Genomic DNA, 22,555 nt, shown 5'->3' with positions numbered 1-22,555 from the left:
TGGTGCGACCGCTGCTGGGATCCTGTGTCCAGTTCTGGTGTCCACAGTGCAAGAGGGATGCTGATAAATTGGAGGGGTCAGAGAAGAGCCACGGGAGTGATTAAAGGATTAGAAAACCTGTCTGATAGTGACAGAAGCAAGGAGCTGAATCTGTTTCACTTAACGAGGAGAAGGTGAAGGGATGGTTTGATCCCAGTCTGTCCGCACCTGCCTGGGGAACAGGTATTTAACCACGGGCTCTGCAGTCCAGCCGAGGAAGGTCTCACATGATCCAGTGGCTGGACATTGAGGCTAGACTCGCAGACAGGAAACAAGGTGTTTCTTTAACAGTGAGGGTAACTAGCCACTGGATCGCATTACCCAGCCTTGGGCAGATTCTCCATCACTGGCCGTTGTTTAATGGAGTTGGGCGGTTTCCCTGAACGCTCTGTCCTGGTGCAGAGCGCAATGAATCCAGGGCCATTGCGTGGCTTGTGCTGCGCAGAGCTCCAAGCAGATGATCACAGGGCTCCTGGCCGTGGACTCTCTGAGCCTGGTTCAGGGGCTGGCAACCTGCCATAGAGTGAGAGGCTGCTGGAGCTCGGGCTGTTCAGTGCCTGATGGCTGGCAGGTGACTGGATCCAGGTCTGTAAGTGTCGCCCTGGGGAGGAGAAGTTCGGCTAGGGACAGCCCTGCTGCCGACCACGCTGAAGCCAGACACGCCCATTGAACGGGGAGGGCAATTAACCGTTGGCCCCTCCCAGGGAACGGACGGGTTCTCCATCACTGGAGGCTTTTCATCGGGCGGCTCTTTCTGAACGCTGGACGAAGGGGCCTTGGGGCGGGGCCCTGGCCTGGGTTGTGCCCCAGGTCAGACTGGCCTTAGACACTGCTGATCTGGGACCCCTTGCTCCTGCCCCCCGGCCCATGGCAGCCGGTGGCTGAGTGCGGGGGGCTGCCCAGCTGTGCTCCAGGGATGGTCGAGCTGCGCTCGGCGCCGGCTGCCTTGCACGGGGGTTGAACACCTCCCTGCGTAGCCCAGCCGTGCGTTAGGGGCTGGGGCTGTGGGGCTGGCCTGCTCCTGGATTATCCGGCCCTGGGGGTACGGCCCCAAGGCCAAAGTGCCCTGGCTGAAACAGCAGCTGCGCCTGTGTCCCTCCCACACGGTCACGCGCTGCCAGTGGGCTCCAGGGACCCTCCCTCCTTCCTTCCCTCCACCAGGTCCGCCGGCCCTGAGCATCCAGGCCAAGTGTGACCCCTGCCTCTCCAGCCCATGCCAGAACCAAGGCACCTGCCACAATGACCCGCTGGCTGCCTACCGCTGCAGCTGCCCCAGCGGGCACAAGGTGAGCAGGGGCGGGTGCCAGCCCCTGGGCGGGTGGACCGGGCATTCGTTCGCTGTCCCGGCCTCCCGCGGGCAGGAGCCCAGGGCTCTGCCAACAGCTCACATCGGGGGCGGGGGGGCGGCACTCGCACCCACTGGCTGCGGCCCCCGATCCTGCCCGGCGGGGCGTCGCTCCCCACAGGTTGGGGCCTTGCCAGGGTATTGCTCATGGCACCGTTACGGGACTGGCAACGGGGGACGGGGCAGGGATCTCAGTGGCCACAGCGCCCAGCTTTGAGCTCTCCGTCCCCAGGGCAAGGACTGTGAGGAGCCCGTGGACAGCTGCTCCAGTGGCCCCTGTGTGAACGGCGGGACCTGCCAGCCCCCGGCGCGGGAGGGAGCCGGGTTCACGTGAGTGCGAGCGTGGGGGGGTTACAGCTGTGGGACCCCGGAGATGGGGCACCGGGGGATGGCGCTGGGCGCCCACGCAGCTGAGCGGGCCCGTGTGTGCATGGGCTGCGCCTCAGCTCCGAGACCTGCGCCCAGCGGCCTTGCCTAAGCTCACCAAGTCCATCCCGGAGCCAGGAATAGCACCCGCGGGGCTGGGACCCTGCGGCCCAAGGCCAGGTGGGGCTTGGCGGCTGTGGCAAAGGTGGGGCTGGCTGTGGGGGCGGGAGCTGGGAGCTGCTGAAGAGGGCCCAGCGAGGGACTGGGAGGCCATGCTGCAGCCCACGGGGCCATGTGGCAGGGACACTGGGTCCCCCCCGCCACCCCTGCATCCGCTCCGTGCTGAGCGGCCCCTCCACCCCTCAGAGAGGAGCCCCCAATGCGGCCCGGCCCAGCCGCTCGCCCCGTTCCCCCGTCGATGAGAGCGGAGCTTGGGGAGCTGAGTGCCAGGGCAGGTGCCCGGGCGTGATTCCCTTTGAGCCCGAGTCCAAGCAGGTCTGTGTGCCAGGCCGGTCCCTGCAGGGGGGCCCCGCCGGGCACAGGAACCAGCCCCGGGAGCGGGGCTCACGCACTCCCCACTGCAAGCCGGAGGCAGCGGGGTCTCTTCTTGCGCCCCAGAGAAACGCCCCATAACTCACTGCTGAGGCAGGGAGAGCCAACGGGCTCCTGGCACAGCCAGCCCTGCCCCCGCGCGCCCAGCCTCCCCCAGACACCAGTGCCCACGCTGAACGGCCTTAGCCCGTCGCCACAGCAGCCCAGCCTCCGCACCAGCCAGCCTGGCCTGGGGGTTTGCAGCGCTCTGAGCCGGGGCTGCCGGAGGCTCCGGGCACGGCCAGCCGAGCAGCCCTGGCCCCGGGGCCCACAGCCAATCATTCGTGTCAGCCAGCCACCCCCAGCCTCCTTTGCACACACACGTGCAGGGCGTGCACTTGCCACGCACACAGAGATCTCGGGCCAGGCAGGTTCTTGGTACGGCTAGTAATTCATCCCTCACAGCTTCATCTCTCCCGGAGCGCTGAACTCCAGCCCAGCTCAGGACGGGGCGTCCTGTGAAGCCGTCCCCCGCTCCCGCCCCTTTACAACCACGGGACTCGCAGTTGGCCCTGCGTGCATGCCGGGCTGGGCCTGTCCTGGGGTCCCGCTGATCTGGGCCTCGGGCAGCTTCCTGCAGACGGCCTTTCCTGGCTCGCTCCCCTTGCAGCTCTGCGTCAGTTCAGACCTAGCAGGGCTGAGCACAGGGTCTGATCTCCAGCTTTGCCACAGTCATGCCATGGGCCCAGCAGGTGCGCCTGGCTGCAGCGGGGAGCTGGAAGGCAGGATTCCTGGGTTCTGCCCAGGCCTGGCTCTGGTCAGGAGGAGCATAGAGTGCAGGACTCCTGGGTCCTGCCCCAAGGGTTTGCGCGCCAGGGGCTAGAGCAGGGAGCTGGTGGGTGCGGCTGGTTCCAGCCCCAACTCTTCTGCTGCCTTGGGGCACGTCCCCTCGCAGCTCTGGGCGTCGGTTCCCATGGGGGTGGGGGTCTCCCTCTCACAGAGCAGTGTGGGTTCAAAGGCAGTCATGTCTGCAAAGGGCGCAGGCTCCCTTGGACAAGACGTGCTGCGGCTGGCCCCTTGTGCTTCACTCCATTGGCAGTCCAGGGTTGTGCCCCACTGGGAAAGCAGGCGGGGGGGGGCGGGTGATTGCTGCAGAGCCAGCGGGGGAGCCTGCGCAGTGGTTTTGGTGGGCCACACAGAACCGGTGGCTGCTCCTTGCCAGCTCAGCCGGGGGTAGCCGGGGGGCCGGGGCGTTAACCTGTGGGTTGTTTTCCTCCCCCCCCCCCCCGGCAGGTGCCTTTGTGCAGCAGGATTCGAGGGGCCGACCTGCAGCGGCATCAGCGACGCCTGCCAGGACCACGCCTGTGCCAATGGGGGCACCTGTGTGCAGGGGCTCGGAAACTACACCTGTCTGTGTGAGCCCCACTACACAGGTACAGGGCAGGAGGGGCCCGCCCCGGGCCGGGGCCAGGGGACAGCCCACCTGCGAATCAGCCTCCGAGGTCCCCAGCCGGGCGCTGTCCTCCCCCAGGAGGAGAATGCTCTCCCTGGCCCCACACACATCTGTCTGTCTGCATACCCCCCAGCCAGCCATCCCTCTCCCGCCCTGCTCACCTGAGCGAGGCTGAGCACCCAGCAGCTGGTGCAGACAGACAGCCGCTGGCCCTGCCGCTGGCCAGTGTCCCAGACCCTGCCTGTGGGAGCCGGGCACAGGCCCCAGGGTTGGGACTCCTTGCTTGTGCCAGAGGGACATTTCAGGACGCTCCGGCTAGCACAGGCCAGGCCTCTGTGCAGCACCATGCGCCCTGGCAGCATCTCCCTGACCCAGATCCGAACGGGCAAGGCGCCTGGAGAGGAGGCCTGGCTGGGTAACGGGGGGACTTGCCTGGAGTGCACATAGCCTGGGGACCTTCTCTGCCAGGCTGTGGTGCCCTGCGCCAGCCTCCCGCGCAGACCCCCGCCATGCTCCCCGCGGCTGTGGGGACAGCTCCCAGGCCCCAGCGGTGACTCAGTGGCCCTGGCTGCTCCCTTCCTTCTGCCGCGCGGAGCCGGGGCCCCGGGGGGCCAGCAGGCTCAGAAGGGTCACTGCCCAGCCCCTGCAGCTCTGGGAGCAGAGGGCTGCAGCCAGATGAGCCCGGCCTCTCCCCTCCCTTGTCCAGGACGGGCCTGCGAGGAGCTGGTGGATCTCTGCTCCGTGGACCTCAGCCCCTGCCAGCACAGTGCCCAGTGCGTCGTCACCGCTGAGGGGCCCCGGTGAGTTAAATCCCCCTGTTCCCTGCCCGTGTGGCTGTGCACAAGGCACCTGGGGCTGCCCCAGACATGCCACGTTCGTGGGCACGAGCCCGCAGACCCCCCCAAGTCCCCAGGCATTGGGGAGGGGCAGCGCCAGTCACCGCAGCATCTGAATTGGGACCCCATTCGCCGTTGTGCTGGGCCTCCCGCCTCCCCTCCCTGGGCTGCCGGGGGCACAGAGGGTGGGCAAGGAATTCACACCAGAGGGGCAGAGCCGTGAGCCAGATGGACCTGCAGCCAGGGGACTCCCGGGGTGCCGAGTGCCTTTGGCCTGGCTTGACATTGCTTGTGCCCGGATGTCCCACTGGGGCGGTTTTCCCTGGTGCTGGAGGGCAGCCTGGAGGAATTGTCGGGGGCACCTGGCCTGGGCACAGATCCCCCTTGTGCGTTCTGGGGCTGGGACTGTCGGGCTCTGGGGCCGGCCAGCACCTAGCGCTCCAGGGCCCTGGGTCACAACGGCCCCTGAGAGTCAAAGGATCCCCCGGCGCGAGGCGTGGAGAGCCCGGCAGAGCCTGAGGCAGATTCAGCTCTGCCAGGTCCCCACGGGCGGGAGGGGGAGCTGTGCTGGCATGGGGCGGGGGCTAGGCCAGGGCAATGCACGGGCATGGAACCTGGGGGAAGGCCCCGAAGGAGCGTGGGGCAGCCAGCGAGTCCTCGGAGACACAAGCACAGGGACAGTGGGGCCTAACCCTGCCCTGGCCCGGAGCTGGGCTGCGGGGCCCGGTGGATCTCAGAGCAAGGTTCCCTTCCCCCCAGGTGTGAGTGCGCCCCCGGCTACGGGGGGGACAACTGCAGCCTGGACTACGACGCCTGCCGGGACCACCGGTGCCAGCACGGTGCCCAGTGCCAGGACGAGGGAAACGGCTACTCCTGCCTCTGCACACAGGGCTACAGGTCAGGCCGGCCGAGCCCCGCTGTCACCCCCGGGAGGGGTGGGATGCACAGGCCCCAGCACCTCCATCCCATGCCCCTGCACACGTGGCCCGGGCGGGCCCCAGCCTGGGCCATGCAGCTGGAGGTGAGGGGGCGGCGGGGGGCCATGCCCTGCTGCAAGCGGGCCCCGGGCACCCCCTCACGCACCAGAGCCAGACGGAGGCACCTCGTGGTCCGGGGAGTCTGGTCCTGCCCGTGTTGCTGCCCCAGTGCAGCCGAGGGGGGCCCAGAACCTGGCCTTGCTCTTTGGGGTTTGCTGTGGGGGGCTGTCGCCCTCACCCACCCAGAGCCCCTGCAGCTGCTGTGGGGTGGCTGATCTGGGCCAGGCCTGGTTCTCCATTCCCTGCTGCAGGAGGGGACCAGCTGCCCTGGCCTGGGTCTCGCTGGGGTCCCCGGCTTACGGGCTCCTCTCACCACCTGCTGGCCGGTCCCTCTCCCCAGCGGGCAGCTGTGTGAGATGCCGCCTCGCGCCCAGCCCAGTCTCTGCGCGCGGACCGAGTGCCAGAACGGGGCCGACTGTGTGGAGCTGGGCAGCCGGGCCGTGTGCCGCTGCCGGCCTGGCTTCGGGGGCCCCGAGTGCGAGAAGCTCCTGAGCGTCAACTTTGTGGACCGGGACACGTACCTGCAATTCACCGACCTGCACAACTGGCCACGGGCCAACATCACGCTGCAGGTACGGCCCGCGCCGGCCCCCCACCCGTCAGCACCGGGCACGGCCCCTGCCAGGGCTGCACCTGGGGCTGCTGCAGGGCCGGCACGTGGGGTGAGCAGGGGCAGCATGGCTCTGGGCCTGGCATTGTGTCCCCAGGCCCTGCCAGGAGGTGAGGCTGAGGGCTGGAGGGAGGTGGGGGTCTGGGAGGCAGGGCTGTGTGCCAGGTGGGGTGCATGGAGGTGGAGCCGGGAGTGGGGCTGGGTGCCAGGGGGTGGGGCTGCACGCCCGGTGGGGTGCAGGGAGGCGGGGGTGGGGCTGGGTGCCAGGGGGCGGGGCTGGGTACCAGATGGGGTGCAGGAAGGCAGGTGCCGGGCGGGGATGCCAGGGAGCTGCCCAGGCCGGCTGCTGGGCCGTGGCCCCTGGTGTGACATCCCGCCCCCCACGCCCTCCGCCAGGTCTCCACAGCCGAGGACAACGGGATCCTGCTATACAACGGGGACCGGGACCACATGGCCGTGGAGCTGTACCAGGGCCATGTGCGGGTCAGTTACGACCCTGGGAGCTACCCCAGCTCGGCTATCTACAGGTACCACCCCCTCCCCGCCAGCCGTGGCACTGGCTGCACCCAGCACTGGGGGGCAGCCCATGGCCTCCCATGGGGGGGGCGATTCCTGAGGGGCCAGCTCCTCTCAGTGCATCTAGGAGCCACCGCCCCCCTGCCACCGCCCAGCCTGGCCATGCCCCTGCCAGAGCCGGACCCATGATGCAGGGCATGGGGCAGACCCTGGCGTAACCTGCTGCACACTGCGCCCCTCTCCCTGCCCAGCCGCGGGCACCACGGCCCCGGCACTGCCCCATTGCCTCTGTGCCGGGCGGCCAGAGAGCCTGGCCCGTCCCCAGAGGGTTCTTCCAGGCACGGCGCCGTCCCGCTGCCCCACAGCACGGCTGGCTGGAGTGGCAGTGACGGGGGGCGCAGCCTGGGAAGGATGCCCCAGTGTAGATAAGGTCAGCGCCCCCCAGCTCAGTGCACCCCCAACGGTGGGGCCAGCCCTGAGCCCTGTTGGGGGAGGGGACTGGGCCAGCTGCCGAGGAGCCACTCCCTGAACCCCTGTCTGTGCCCTGGGATAGCACGTGCCCCCCCCAGGCCTGGGCACAGCCCTCCCTCCCCCCGGGTCTGGGCACTCCCCCCCCATGACAGACATTGAAGGCAGCGAGTGTGGGTGGCAGGGGTGGTGGTGGGGGGCTGGGCTGGGCAGCAGAGTGGGGACGTGTGGCAAGGGGGCCGGGGTACCAGGAGCTGGGGTAAGTGACTGAGCCCAGCTCAGGGATGCCAGGGCTGGGGGCAGGGCGGGGCCAGGCGCTGGGCTCTGGCACGAACCCCGGGGGGCTGAGATGGGGGCGCAGGGTGGGGCTGGGCTGGGCAGCGAGGGGGCTGGGGGCTGGGCTCAGTCAGTAACTCCAGGGGGCTGGGGGCGGGGGGGGCTGGGCAGCGAGGGGGCTGGGGGGGGAGCTGGGCTCTGTCACGAGCCCCGGGGGGCTGAGATGGGGGGCTGGGCGGGGCTGGGCAGCGAGGGGGCTGGGGGCTGGGCTCAGTCACTAACCCCGGGGCCTGGGCCCTGCCCCCAGCGCCGAGACCATCAACGACGGGCAGTTCCACACGGTGGAGCTGGTGACGTTCGAGCAGACGGTGAATCTCTCCATCGACGGCGGCAGCCCCATGACCATGGACGGCTTCGGCAAGCCCCACACACTGACCAGCGAGGCGCCGCTGTACGTGGGAGGTGGGTCCCGGCGCTGGGGTGCCAACTCGCGGGGAGGGGTCCCAGGGCTGGCCGGGGGCAGGAGCTGAGCTCAGCCGGGGAGGGCCCGTGGGTGCCAGGAGCCGTCAGGGAGGCTGGCAGAGGGGGCTTGGCAGGGGGCAGGCCGGGACAGGTGGCACCGTTCGGGGGGAGGCTTCACTGAGCCCGGAGGGAGGGGATCTCAGCGCTCGGATCTCTGTGCACAGGGGGGTGTCCGGGCCGGGGGCAGGCGCGTGTCCCTGGCTGCCTGGGGGAGGACGGGGTGGGGGCTGGGTACCCCATGCGCCCGCCTCACGCCCGCCCCACCCACTCTCTGCCAGGCATGCCGGTGGATGTGAACTCGGCCACCTTCCGCCTCTGGCAGATCCTCAACGGCACCAGCTTCCACGGCTGCATCCGCAACCTCTACATCAACCACGAGCTGCAGGACTTCACCAAGACCCAGATGAAGCCGGGGGTGGTGCCCGGCTGCGAGCCCTGCCGCAAGCTGTACTGCCTTCACGGCCTGTGCCAGCCCGATGCCGCCCACGGCCCCGTGTGCCATTGCGAGCCGGGCTGGGCAGGGCCGCACTGCGACCAGCAGGGCCCCAGCCCCTGCCAGGGCCACAAGTGAGTGGGCTGCCCACGCTGGCCTCGCGGCACCGGGCACTAGCAGCAAAGCCGGGCTCCAGCTCGGCAGCACGGCCCCCGGGCGCTCAGCGCACGGGCCCCTCCAGGAACCGGGGCTTAAACCCCCTGCCAGGGCCAACAGCAAATCAGTTCGGGCCTGTCTGCTTCTCAAACCACCATGGAAAGGGGCACAGGGCAGCCAAGGACTGGACTAGCCAGTGAGAGGGTTCATGGGCACCGGTAGAGCTGGGGGGGCCCGGGGCTTGGCTAGCAGGGGCTGTGGGTCGGGAATGAGGGGCACTGGCAGGGCTGGGCTGGCAGGGGGCTGCGGGTCGGGAGTGAGGGGCACCGCAGAGCTGGGGGGGGCAGGGGGCTGCAGGTCAGGAGTGAGGGGCACCTCAGAGCTGGGGGGGGCAGGGGGCTGTGGGTCGGGAGTGAGGGGCACCGCAGAGCGGGGGGGGGCTGGGCTGGGCTGGCAGGGGGCTGCGGGTCGGGAGTGAGGGGCGCAGGCAGAGCTGGGGGAGGGCTGGGCTGGGCTGGCAGGGGGCTGCGGGTCGGGAGTGAGGGGGCGCAGGCAGAGCTGGGGGGGGGGCTGGGCTGGCAGGGGCTGCGGGTCGGGAGTGAGGGGCGCCGGCAGAGCTGGGGGGGGCGGGGCTGGGCTGGCAGGGGGCTGCGGGTCGGGAGTGAGGGGCACGGCAGAGCTGGGGGGGGCGGGGCTGGGCTGGCAGGGGGCTGCGGGTTGGGAGTGAGGGGCGCGGCGGGGCTGGGAGGCAGGGGGCTGCGGGTCGGGAGTGAGGGGCGCCGGCAGAGCTGGGGGGGCGGGGCTGGGCTGGCAGGGGGCTGCGGGTCGGGAGTGAGGGGCGCTGCCAGAGCTGGGGGGGGCGGGGCTGGGCTGGCAGGGGGCTGCGAGTCGGGAGTGAGGGGCGCCGGCAGAGCTGGGGGGGCGGGGCTGGGAGGCAGGGGGCTGCGGGTCGGGAGTGAGGGGCACGGCAGAGCTGGGGGGACGGGGCTGGGCTGGCAGGGGGCTGCGGGTCGGGAGTGAGGGGCGCCGGCAGAGCTGGGGGGGCGGGGCTGGGCTGGCAGGGGGCTGCAGGTCGGGAGTGAGGCGCCGGCAGAGCTGGGGGGGCGGGGCTGGGAGGCAGGGGGCTGCGGGTCGGGAGTGAGAGGCACGGCAGAGCTGGGGGGGCGGTGCTGGGCTGGCAGGGGGCTGCGGGTCGGGAGTGAGGGGCGCCGGCAGAGCTGGGGGGGCGGGGCTGGGCTGGCAGGGGGCTGCAGGTCGGGAGTGAGGCGCCGGCAGAGCTGGGGGGGCGGGGCTGGGAGGCAGGGGGCTGCGGGTCGGGAGTGAGAGGCACGGCAGAGCTGGGGGGGCGGTGCTGGGCTGGCAGGGGGCTGCGGGTCGGGAGTGAGGGGCGCCGGCAGAGCTGGGGGGGCGGGGCTGGGCTGGCAGGGGGCTGCAGGTCGGGAGTGAGGCGCCAGCAGAGCTGGGGGGGCGGGGCTGGGAGGCAGGGGGCTGCGGGTCGGGAGTGAGAGGCACGGCAGAGCTGGGGGGGCGGGGCTGGGCTGGCAGGGGGCTGCGGGTCGGGAGTGAGGGGCGCCGGCAGAGCTGGGGGGGCGGGGCTGGGCTGGCAGGGGGCTGCGGGTCGGGAGTGAGGGGCACGGCAGAGCTGCGGCAGGAGGAGTGAGCAGTGTACAGGGCAGCGGGCACTTGCCGCGTCTCTGTGCTGTGTCACGCTCCCGCTGGTGCTGCCAGCTGCTCCCTTGCACGAGCCCCGAGGCCACGCGCAGCCAGAGGCGCGAGATCTTGCCTGGCCGAGGCGGGGCCGCGCGGCTGGGCACTGTTAACCTGTCCCCGGTGGCTGCATCCAAGCGGGCCCGGCAGGAGCGGTGCCGGGGAAGGAGCAGGCCGGGAGTAGCCAGCTCGGATCTGCTGAGTGGCTGGGTTGGTACCAGCTCCGGGGGTGGCGGGGGGGGCCGCGTCACGCCCTCTGCTGCCAGGGGTGCCCTGCGGGCGCTGTCCCACCGGTCACTGAGCACGCGCCGGGCTGCCTGGGTCAAGGCCCCTGGCAGACAGTGCAGCTGGTCCCCGCCAGGCAGGCCGGGCTCCCGGCGGCTCTGCCCAGGTTCGTGTCTCTGCTCCCGCAGGTGTGTCCACGGGGACTGCGTGCCCCTCGACGCGCTCTCCTACAGCTGCCAGTGCCACGACGGGTACCATGGCGCCCTGTGCAGCCAGCAAGGGGAGCTCTACAACCCCTGCAAGAGCCTGCACTGCGGCCACGGGCACTGCCAGATCTCGGACCGGGGGGAGGCGGCCTGCGAGTGCCAGAGCGGCTACACCGGCCAGCTGTGTGACCAAGGTCAGAGCCCCACCCTCCCTGGGCCCCCCATGCTCCTGGCCTGGGTCAGCCGGGGCTCGGCCCTGCTGCCCGGGCGGCTCCGGAGAGCCCCGTGCGTGGCTGACGGCAGAGCCCCACGGACAAGCCGGGCCTGCCCCACCCGCTGAGAGGTGCCCAGGGCCACCATGGAGCCAGTGGGCCCCGTGGCTCCCTGGCGTAGCACTGCTCCCCGCAGTGCAGCTGCCCCGGGTGAGTTCGGCCCCATGTGCCCGGAGCAGGGCTCCTGGTGGCGTTTGCTGCTGGCACTTGGGAGCTAGCTCCGGCCTCGTGGGCTCCTCCCCGTGGGCTGGGCCTAGGCAAAGAGCCTCTCAGCCAGCAGGTGCCACGGAGCAGCCATCCAGGGCTGGCGCCGTGGCACCCAGGGCCAGGGCCTCACCCCTGTGCAGGAGGCAGCGTGCCAGGCTCCTCGGAGAGCCCGGGGTCTGACTGCCTCTCTCCTTCTGGCCCTGCAGAGTCAGCGTGCCGGGGCGAGCCGGTGCGGGACCACCCCCAAGTGCAGCGGGGCTACGCCATCTGCCAGACCACGCGCCCCGTCTCCTGGGTGGAGTGCCGGGGCTCCTGCCAGGGCCAGGGCTGCTGCACGGGGCTGCGCCTCAAGAGGAGGAAGGTCACCTTCGAGTGCAGCGACGGCTCCTCCTTCGTGGAGGAGGTGGAGAAGGCCAGCAAGTGCGGCTGCGCCCGATGCATGTAGCAGCCGGGGGCGGGCGGGGGAACGCCGATAGAGACCGAGGGGCGGAGCCGCTGGAGGCACCGCCCATGAGCTGGGACTGTCTGCCTGGCACTCCCAAAGCCTGCCTCGCTGTCCCTCCCCCGTGTGCACCGCGGGCGTGAGCCGGGCCCCACCCGACCGCCCTGGGGCAGGGGCTGCCCCATGCAGCGAGCCAGCACGAAACACCTGTGTAGATAGGGAGGGTTTTTTAAACCTGCAGCTCCCCCAATGTATTCATAGTGGGCAGGGCACGGGAGCCGCCCCAGCCCCCTGCCTGTCTGTCTCTCTGCTTTCTCCGCTTTGTACAGCCCCAGCCCTGGGCTCAGCCCCACCATGTGAATTCCCATGGGCTAGGGGCCTGGCGGCTGGGGGTGCAGCGGGGGGCTCTGACCCTGCTGCCTTTGCCTGGGGTGGCGGGACGCAGCCGGCTCAGCGGCAAGGCCAGTCCCGGCCGTGCAGCATTGGCTGGAACGGCAGCAGTGTTGGTTCGTGGGCAGCGCCGGAGACAGGCCCCCCCCCGCCGTGGGAGTGTTGAGCCCCGCGCGGCCCAGAGCCACCCCTGCTGTGCCAGGCCCCCGGCACTGCCCCCGCCCCAGGGCTGAGCTGGGAGGACGGCAGTGTTTGGGCTGGCGGCCTGGCCCCGTGCCCAGGCAAGCGCAGGGCCTGCTGCGGTGGCCGTGAAGCCAGGCTGGGCTGTTCCTGCCTGTGGGCGCGGCCGGAGCCGGGCCGAGTACCGAAGGGAGCTGGGTGCTCCCTCCCCCCACCAGTTAACATGGGGCCATGTGTCACTGCCCTAGTGTTTGTGTGACAAGGGCCCGGGGGGTGGGGTGGGGGGGGACAGTGAATGGTTGAACAGCTGGGCTATTTAACCCCCTTTGACCCCAACCCCCCGGCCAGGCTTGGCCGGCGCAGGGCCCTGCACGCTGAAGTGTGTCGGGGGCAGGGTCGATAGGGCCAAACCCACACTGCCCTGCACCCCCTTGGAACAGGGCACTTGAAAAACCAGGGGCTTCCTGTGGCTGGGAGCCCAGCAGCTAAGTGCGGATGAGGCCCAGGCCGAGGCGTCTCGTGTGAGGCTGGTGGCACCAGCTGGCACACTGTGAAGGCCTGGTTGGGTCCTGCTCTGGCGTGGGCAGGAAGCAGCCCCACAGAACTCTGGGGTGGAGCCAGGGATGAGGATTTTAGGGCGCTGGGCTGAGGGAGGGGAGAGTGAGGGCTCTGGACTGTGGGTGCAGGTTCCAGGGTGGGGACAGAAATAAGGGGTGGGAGAGAGGGCTCTGGGCTGGAGCAGGGGGTGGGTGTGAGGGCTCCGGCTGGGGGTGTAGATGCTGGGGTGGGGCTGGGGATGAGTGGCTTGGGGTATAGGAGGGTACGCTGGGCTGGGAAGGTAGGAGGGGGAGCAGGGCTGGGGCAGGGGATTGGGGCACAGAGGGGATGGGGGAGGTGCAGGCTCACGGGTGGGGCTCAGGATGAGGGGTTTGCGGTGCAGAAGGGTGCTCTGGGCTGGGATTGAGGGCTTTGGAGGGCAGGAGCAGGATCAGGGCTGGGACAGGGGATTGGGGTGTGGAGGGAGGCTCAGGGGTGCAGGCTCTAGGCGGCGTTTACCTCAAGCAGCTCCCGGAAGCAGCGGCATGTTCCCTCTCCGGCTCCTATGCAGAGGCACGACCAGATGGGTCTGCACACTGCCCTGTGCACATGTGCTGCCCTCGCAGCTCCTCCTAGCCCATGGGAGCTGCGGAGCTGGCGCTTGGGCAGAGTGCAGAGCCCCCTGGCTGCCCCTACACCTAGGAGTCGGAGAGGGACATGCCGCTGCTTTTGGGAGCTGTGTGGAGCCAGGGCAGGCAGGGAGCTGCCTTAGCCCCACTGTGCCACCGACCGGACTTTTAATGACCCGGTTGGCGGTGCTGACCGGAACCGCCAGGGCCTCTTTTCGAGCGGGTGTTGTCAGAAACTGGACACTTGGCACCCCAACAAGGGGGGCTGGCCCAGCCCATTCGCTCAGCAGCATGGGGGCTGGACCAATGTATACTGGGGGTATTGAGAGGCTGAGCCATTGGGCCAGACTGTAAAACCTGCATATAATGGAAACCACTTCAAGCCGGGGGTGCCACAGCCCGCCCCCCACCGCCCCCTGGGCCCAGCACTTATGTGTCCCTGGGGGCTTTGCAAGGTGAGTGGAGATACCCCAGGCCAGGCACTTACCTTGCTGCCAGCACAGCTCCCCTGCCCGGTCCCCCAGATGGGGGCCATTGCTCCTGAGACGCACCCCTGCTGCTTTCCCACTTCTGCACCTGTCCCCGTTTCAGCCTCAGCGCCCCGGCCCGGGCTCCTCTCGCCCTGGGGGTGGCTGGTCCCCGGCTCATTGAGCCGCCCCCCCAGGCAGTTCTACACCAATGTACCAGACACCATGGGCTGGCTGCTCCAGGTCATGGGTGCCAGCTGCCGTTTGCCTGGGCCCCATCGCTCACCCCGCCCCGGGGCACCAGGGCAGTTTGCAGCAAGTTCTGTCAAGAGCTTTAATTGCTGCTGGCTTCTCCCCCGACCAAGCAACCCACCCCCGTGTCCTGAGCCCTCCGGCTGCCCGCTGCAGAGCCTGGCAGGGCCGCGCCGTGTTTCGCCCACTGCCAAGGCTGGGGTCATTTTCTGTTGCTCGTTGTAAGCTAACCTCTAAAGTATCTCTTTATACAGAATACTTACAGATTCTAATATATATTTGTATTTCAGTTTGTTACAGTATTTTTATACGTTCAGGGCAAGCCCAGGCCGGCTCGGTGGCCACTGCGGCACCGCTGCCGAAGGCCCACGGCTCTGGTTGCCTGTTTGTTTTTCACGCGTCGAGCTGCGGGGTTGAGCCGGGCCAGGGAGGCGCCCTGCGTGGCCGTGTCTAGCAGAGGCCGTATTGTTTTAGAAGCTGTGTGATCTTGTCGCTTTGTCTTCCACGTGAACATGACATTTATTCCTTCCGCGATGCCGGCTGGTCTCATCTTTCCTGCTAGCAGCACCGGGCCGGTCCCCTGTCCCAGGACGCCCACCAGCGCCATGGAAAGGGCGTGCCCTGGCCCAGTTTAGGCACCCTTGGAGCTGGGATCCCCACCCAGGACCCGTCCCGCTGCAGCCCGCAGCTCCGTGTGGAACACTGCCCGGTCCCCAGCGCTTTCCACGGGCCGCGTCCTCGGCACACGGCACCGGCGGTGCACAGCCTGTGGGCAGCCGAGACACGCTGGCCGGGATGTGGGTCCCACTCAAGCACGGGGCTGGGGTGAGAGGACTAGGGACATCCAGAGCCACAGAAGGCTCCAGGGACACACGTCACAAAACAGCCCCTACCCCCAGGGGCACGGGGACGAGGGGTGGTGCTGGGAGCAGAAACCAAGAGCAGCAGCATGAGACAGGAGTAGCTGGGGTGAGCCAGGTGCAGCAACCCCTCGCACCTGCCCCTGCTGGTGTAGGGGCCGGGGGGCCCAAGGCTCGGGAGTCAGAGCCTGATGACATGCTGCAAGAGGGGGCCATGGGAAGATGACTCACGGGAGGACCATGCAGGCTCCCAGCAGGACAGCCCCAGTCACAGAGGGCGGGTGCTGGAGCTGGGCCCCGCAGAGACTCCCTGGGTGCAGGGCCAAGCCGAGAGCAGGAGCCTGGGCCCTGAGACTCCCGCTGGCCCAGCCGTGAGCTAGGCAGGGCCTAATGCGAATGCCAATGGCTGTGGGCCTGCAGCACCCACCCGCGCCGGGCCCTATTCCCCGTATAGCAACCCTTGGAATTGGTGAGTCCTCCAGGCAGGGCTGCGCGCCTCGCAGGGGTTTCACGGCTGCACCAATATCCTGCCCCTGGTTGGACACTCCCAGCTCCCACCCTGTGTCAGCACAGGGCCACCAGCCATTTTGCCAGCACCGAAGGGTCAGGGTAGGGCTTGGCTGGGTCCAGGCTGGAGTGGGATTGGAGAGACGCTCTGCTCGCTGACGGCAGCCCCTGGCTGTTCCCTCTTCATGTTCCACGCGGAGGGAACACATGTTCCACGTGTTTAAAAACCCCCGTGCTCGCGCCCCGTGTGCTCTATTGAGAAGCCGCTGGCAGGGGCCTGGCATGTCCTTGGGAAGGAGGCCCCACTCACACGGGGGTTACATTGGACTTTGCTGGTGATTCAGGGATTGCCTGCCATTGCTGTGGTCTTGGCTGGGCCCCAGGCACGTCCTGTGCCATTCGCCCCATGGAACCAGCACCACGCCCAGCTCCCACAGCCTGGGCGAGGGGGGGACACATGGCTGAGGGGGTAGCACCAGCAGAAAAGCAGGAGAGCTGGGTGATTTTTTTCTGCAGCTGCTAGGAGTCAGGAACTTGAAGAGACTTGACACCCACCAGACCCATCCACTTACCCCCCAGTTACCACACCAAGCAGGCTTCGATATCAAAGGGAAGTTTAATAAGCTGCAATAAAATAAGGACCTTTAGAAAGCTCGTTGGGTCGTTATCAACAATGTCTAAGGAATGAAAGAAAACAAGGTGGTGGGAATCCTGAAGGAGTTTAACCAGTAACAAGAACACAACTTCTCCCAGAGTTGAACAGGAAATAAAACACAGGAACACAGAGTTCACAATGTCACTATTCAGAGACTTGAGACACAATTCAGATCACTCCAGTTCTTATAGCTCTATGTATTGTTTTAAAGCAACTCAATATAATTCTATTTTGTTATATACACTTTCCAAGGTTCTTCAGGTGAGGTATGTAAACATTAGCAAATGAAAACCTTGTTCAACACTTCCGACCCGCAATTCACAGCAGACATTTCATTTTCTCCAGTCATGCTGAAGTATTTCCTAATACCCAGAACAGAACGGAAATGCAGATCCAAGCCAGATCCTCAAACCTAGACAGTCACCAGCCTGCAGTTCTCATAGCTCTTTTCTAAAGTTCACATTGGTTAGGCTCATACATACAGTACCAGACAGGGGGTGGCAGGGGACTTGTATGGTCCTGGGCGTCTCATATCAGTGTCATGGGGAAACTACAAAGTTCTACAAGGGTAGCAGATGTAGATTCAGAAAAACATTTTTGTTATTAAAAAGGAACTACCATTTCAAAGTTGACAAACACTTTAAAAGGGAAAATTACTGGTTTCTACAATGTCCCGAAGGAGGAAGTTTGAGGGGCACGGGGGAGAGTCCTATGTAACCAAGAAAACCAATCTCAGGAAACAAAAGTTTGGGAGCTTTCATAAGATTCCACTGTCTAAAAGATCAGAAGTTAAATGAATAGAAGCACAAGACGATCCAACCTAACTCCTATGCGCCACTGCAGACAGCTTGGGGGCTAGGTTTGCTCTGCCTGGGGGCTAGAACCAAGAAGTACATCAAGGACAAAAAGAGTGAAAAAAATTCTAAACACATTTATAAATACAAAACCCTAGAACAAAAGCTACTAGCAAAGAGCCAGGGGACATTTGGGAGCCATCCTGGGCAGGTCAAGAGGAAGTCTGGCTAAATGCCTTAAGAACATCAGCACAACACAAGAACCCGGCGGGCAGGTCACCTCCTCTGTGCCTGTGGAATTACGTTCTCCACAATCAGAAGAGCAGACACAAGATGGGGACGTTAGTTAAGAGGTCCTAAGTTGCAACAGGCTAATAAGTAGCTTGGTCTGTCCTGGCCATTTTAGGGGATTCCTAAAATAATCAGGGGCTTTGCCGCAGTCAGATGCCCACTGGAAAACAAGCCCGTTGCCAGCTTTCCTCCCCGGACTCCCCCAGCTTGTGTCGGGTCCAGCCCCGCCACCAGGTTCGTGATTCCCTCTCATAAGGAGACAGTGCACACAGAACCATAAACGGTGATTCTAAGCTACGAGGTCCCCATGCAAAGGCAAGCCAATCTGCAGCAAGATTCCCCACCCCCTCCACGGCCCCTGGAGACTCAGTTTTACTGACTTGAACTTATTACTAAGAATCTTATTGCTTATGGTGCCAAGGCCTACTGAGCCCAGAGCCCAGCTGAGGCGGCCAGGTCCTGCCGACTACCTACGACCAGCTTTAAAAGATGAGATGAAGAAAAATATTTAATGCTTTGACTTTTTAATGTTGCATCATTAAAAAAAAAATCATCCCACTCCAGCACAGGACACTGGCCTGGTGCTTGCCTTGAGCTGAGTCCAATGCGAGGCAATGGCCCTCTGCGGCCACGCACCGGCACTCGGAACACTGAGCTGCAGAAAGAACACAAAATAAATATAAAAACTATTTACAAGCCTAGTTTTTGTGAACTCCAAGTGGGAGGAAATGCCTCAGCCTGCCCTAAAAGCTTATCAAGGAGCTCCACGTTTCAATGGCTAGCTCCTGGCTACTTTACCCAGCACCGGTCATTCATATAGAGAGGTACTCTTACACACAGACACTTAGAAACCAACCACAACTGGAGGGACCATGTGCTGAAAGGGTCAACAGAGGCCATCAAAACCTTGCAACTCAAGTTCTCAGACTGCCGGGACCTGGAAACTGCCAACGTGCCCAGAGACACACCCAACACCCTGGCCCCCGGCCTAAAGGGAAGGCGACGGACGTGCTCTTGAATGAGGGGAAGTCCAATATGGTGAGACGGGGGAGACCATAATGTCTTCCAACCCTAGGGATGATCACAATGCAGACTACAGCTCCTGAGAACATCTTAGCCCAGATGACTCATGTCACAACCCCAAGCTAAAGGCTCAGCAAAGGGAAGCGGACGAGCAGCACAGGGACATCATGGTGAGCAAAGGGCTGGGCCCAACTAAGCGCCCCTGGTTTGCAGAGCTCCGAGCGGCACAAAGCCAGGACTTTCTACGGTCAGCCTCCGGGAGGCCCTGCCTGCGTTGGGGTGTGCTGCATGCGGATGCCTGCGTTCGGGTGTGCGGATGCGCTGGCATCAAAGGCAGCTGGGTCCAGCCCGTTTTGGACATACTGCACAATCAGTAAATTGGGCTGGGACGTTCAGACTGGGAGGAGCCAGTGACGAGGAGAATGTAACTCAGTGGGGCAGTGACCCATTCTCTGCCTTGGTTTTCATGGCTTGGCCCCATGTGTGGCTGGCTCCTTTAGGTGAGCGTGCCATGCGTCACTGGGGACAGGAAACGGACCTTCCACTACCAGCAATAAAAACAGCTCAGCGCAAACGAGGTCCCGTCCTTTTCTGATTGTTTTAATTCCTCACAGCTGCACCCAGGGGTGGTGACAGAGCTCTCACAACTGACAGTAATTCCAATCGTTCAATCTACCAGGACAAAGAGCTGAAATTTGGGCAGGTCCTGGGCCTTGTTCACCTGCCAAAGGTGCAAAGATACTTGGGGGCCGAAGACAATCTCCATCCCATCAAACATGGGACAGCCAGGGAACAGCAGGAAAAGATTTTGCCTCAGGAGGTTTCCAGGACAAAACACGACAGTTGGGAAAGTTTGGTCCTGTTACCACACGACTGGCAGCTCTTTCCAAAAATTCCTGGTAAATCGGTGCTACCGAAGTGGCTTGGGGGAGGTGTCTGAACAGAGCAATACTATTCTTTACACAGTAAACCTTAGAGTGGTGGGTACAAGTGGGGGGGGGGGGAGAGGTGTACACACAGATACCCCACCCCTGCCGGGGGAGACGCTCCCTACCAGGGACCATCTCCCAGCTAGGAGCAGCTGTTGGAAGCCGTTCAGAGCCCTAGCGGTGCTTTGGGGTCTGATGTAAACATGCAGGACAAATCTCACTTGAATTCAGCAAAGTGCATGTCACCCACACTGCAAACCAAGCCGTTCCCTGTAAGATGCTACGTTACAGATGCAGTGGGGCTGAAGACACTGCATGGTGAATAAATTGAACCCAATTGGAAAGGGAGAACAATAGGAGGGCTAGCCAGAGAAGATGTATTTAAAGAGGAGATGTGACCAAAACTGGCCAGTTGATGTGGTGGAAATGTCCTGGGAGGCTGTTCCAGATGGATGGGGTTGCAGAGAAGTATTGAGTTCATCTGAAGGGAGTTGGAAAGCGAGGGAGGCCAGTGCTAGACTAACAGGAAAGGTCCAGGAGAAGGTCTGGGGCCAGCCGAAGAGGGTGTTTTTTAGTGAACCCCAGGATGGTGATTTTGTGATGGATCCCAACCTAAGGAGAGTCAGGGTGGTGTTTGAAGCTGGGGGTGACGTGTCCTTGTGGCAGCCGCAGCTTTCTGCAGAGGCCAGATGGTGGGGTTTGGGGAAGATGGAAGAGCAGGCCGTTAAGATGAGGAGTCCCAAGGCTGGAGAGCTGAGTGGCCTTACCGCAGATGTGAGAGGAGAGCGCAGAGTTGCAGGCCAGGCCAGGCCAGGCATGGAATGAAGGCAGTAAAACACACTGCTTATCATCATCCATTAACCAACATCGGCTCCAGCTCCTCGTGTCTTCACTCTGGGAATGCTGCAGGAATTTGAAGCTGGTGGCTGCAGAAAGCTCACTGCCAGCCCACCCACGCGCACGGTCAGGCTGCGCAGAGTAGATAGGAGGAGCACATGCACCTAATTAACAACAGCAGACAGGTTCTGTACAGTATCATCTGGGTGCATGTCCGATCTCCAGCCCACAACAGTACATTACAGGCCTGCGCCGAGGGGAGATGAGGAACAGTGTGATGCAAAGATGGCCGGGGGGAAAAAGAGGCTAACACCTGAGGCCTGGCTGCCCACACAGCTCTGCCCCACAGGAAAAAACAGACCCTGCGGTTTCTAATTCGTCCCTGCCTCAGAATTGCCAAAGAAAGCCAGAGCCCAGTGCCCAGGACGACGAGCTCAACTCTGCACTTTGGAAGCTGTGGTGACTACGGGTGTACACGTCAGCTTGCGCCCAGCGACCCAGGAGAGGTGGACAGGGGAGCGTGCACGTTTGTGTGTCTCCCCCCGAGCACTGAGCCGTAGCAGGAGTCCATAGCAATGGGGACTGAGAATGCCCTGTGGGATTTCCATGCCCTAAAAGCCCACACAGCCCATGTGGACAGCGACTCTGCCGGTTAAGAGGACTGTCTGCAGCTCAGGGACCAGCAAGGGGATGCTGCTGTCTCCGCCCAAAGGCTAACTGCTTGGCCATGACTGAAGGGTCCACAGCGTTGGGTGGCCTGTAGTCCTGTCATGGCCACTTCCTCACAGGCCAGGTCCCCCCGTAACCCCTCCCAGCCATCAGCCCCTGGGTGTGCTGGCAGAGAACGCCCAGGGTTTCACTGGCCTTCCCTTCCACAAGAACGTGCATGCGGGAGGTGGGGCTGCTCCAGGCCCCGCTCCGCACACATCTACGAGTTTCAATGCCCAGCTCAGTCCATGGGGCTAGCCCCTACAGCGTCTCCGGCCAGGGCCGAGAGGGACAGCTTAGGTGGTGCGCTGAGTCAGCACAACAGCTCCATTGGCGAGCTGCTGAAGTCCAACTCCGGGCCTTTGAGCTGGGTGAGAGAGGAGAGGGCGAAGGGGCCTCCTGGCTGGGTCAGGGTTCCCTAGGCCCTGAGGAAGAGCTGGGGCCTAGTCGCTCTGCAGACAGGCTGCTCCAGGCACGCAGGCCCACATGGCCAGGCTGCAGAGCCAGAGTGGGAGCTGTGTCTGGGAACGGTGGCGGAGAGCTCTGGCTGCGTTCATGTCGGGGCTGCTTGCTTGTGATGCAGATGTGCTGGGAGTGAGCGTGAGGTTCAGAGGAGAGCGAGCAGGTGCTGGGGGCAAACGCTTGCTGGTAAATAGCTGCGAGCTGTTGTGGGGGGGCAGCAGCTCGCTCTGAGCCGGAGGGTTTACATTCTCAGGCTCACACAGTTAGCACTGAGGGTACCCAAACGACTGAAAGCTTCCAAATGAACCAGCGTGGGGCGGCTGCGGCAAACGGTAACGTCTGCCCCACACCCCTCCCATGAGGGCAGCATCTGTCGGGTTAATGCAGCAAGAAAGCCAGCTGCGGGCCCTGACTGGCACGGGGACGGGAGCTGCCATAGGAGAGGCCCCAGGAAGGTTACATCAATGCTGGAACGGTGCAGCTGGGCCCTTCCGAAGGTGTGGAACAGTCCTGGGCCCCGCCAGCCGCTCAGGGCAACCTTCGAGGCACAGCAGCCTGCCTGGCTCCATGTTTCACCGACTATACGCAGGGCTTTGACCCACCGCATCCCAGTCTCACTCTCAAATAAATAAATAAATAAATAGGGTTTGCTTTGCAGCTGAAAGACCTGAAATTCCTTTTGCAGCCTCTCTCCTGATTTCTACAGACACAAACGTGTGCACACACCCACCCATACACACAGTCCACTAGCCCTCCCCTCCCTTCCCCTACACTGTCCCTACAGGCTAGAGCTAGACACTCCCACATTAAACACAATATGTACAACTCCTGATTAACACACTGCCGATAATCCAGCTCCCACTAAAAGCAAAGGGCGTCTTTCCACTGCCTCCTCTGGGCGTTGGATCGGGCCCCTGCTTTGAGCACTTCATATCTGTCGGGGGACACCAACATTTCCTGTAACACCTTCGGACACAGGTTCTAGGTCTAGGAGCTGCTTGGACCCACGTGACAAACACCCGTACTCCTAGCCTGTGCTGAGCTGTGTGTATCCGACCCCTCTGCCCACGGCAGCAACGCGCCCCGCCCAGTGAGGCATGGCACAGCAGTGTTGCCTTCAGCTGCCCCAGCGGCACTGCTGAGTCCTGTGTACCCCGGCAGGGCTTAGTGCTCTGAGTTCTGGGCTGCCTTCTTTTAAACCTCTCAGCACTGAACACACACACACACACACACACACGAAGGGGAGGTGAAAGGACACAGGCAGGGGCCTGCAGGGGAGACAGGAAGATTTTCTTTTCTTTATGTAGCTGCCTGGGGCGAGAGTCTCCCCTGTTTCCAGTGACTGTGTCCTAGCTGGACACCACTGGCAGGTGGGCATGGCTGCCCC

General features: G+C 64.5%; 1 protein-coding gene across 3 annotated transcripts in view; it reads left to right on the top strand.

The window, feature by feature from the left end:
* SLIT1 (slit guidance ligand 1) overlaps positions 1-12,922 on the top strand; it is a 136,481-nt gene extending 123,559 nt beyond the window's left edge. For 2 of the 3 annotated variants that reach the window (XM_084634396.1, XM_084634397.1), the window contains exons 27-37: positions 1,201-1,325; positions 1,617-1,714; positions 3,575-3,714; positions 4,441-4,534; positions 5,330-5,467; positions 5,948-6,179; positions 6,614-6,744; positions 7,785-7,939; positions 8,278-8,566; positions 10,709-10,920; positions 11,412-12,922. In XM_084634396.1, coding sequence (XP_084490522.1) covers positions 1,201-1,325; positions 1,617-1,714; positions 3,575-3,714; positions 4,441-4,534; positions 5,330-5,467; positions 5,948-6,179; positions 6,614-6,744; positions 7,785-7,939; positions 8,278-8,566; positions 10,709-10,920; positions 11,412-11,650 — 1,853 coding nt within the window. In that variant the 3' untranslated portion in view covers positions 11,651-12,922. The remainder of the gene's footprint in view (positions 1-1,200; positions 1,326-1,616; positions 1,715-3,574; positions 3,715-4,440; positions 4,535-5,329; positions 5,468-5,947; positions 6,180-6,613; positions 6,745-7,784; positions 7,940-8,277; positions 8,567-10,708; positions 10,921-11,411) is intronic. The other variant, XM_084634398.1, reaches the window with a different exon arrangement.
* The last annotated feature ends 9,633 nt before the right edge of the window (positions 12,923-22,555 follow it).

This window comes from Lepidochelys olivacea, assembly GCF_965140295.1.
Source record: "Lepidochelys olivacea isolate rLepOli2 genome assembly, chromosome: 7".
Lineage (NCBI taxonomy): Eukaryota > Metazoa > Chordata > Testudines > Cheloniidae > Lepidochelys > Lepidochelys olivacea.
The sequence above is the reverse complement of the archived record's forward strand: the minus strand, read 5'-3'. Positions and strand labels throughout refer to the sequence as shown.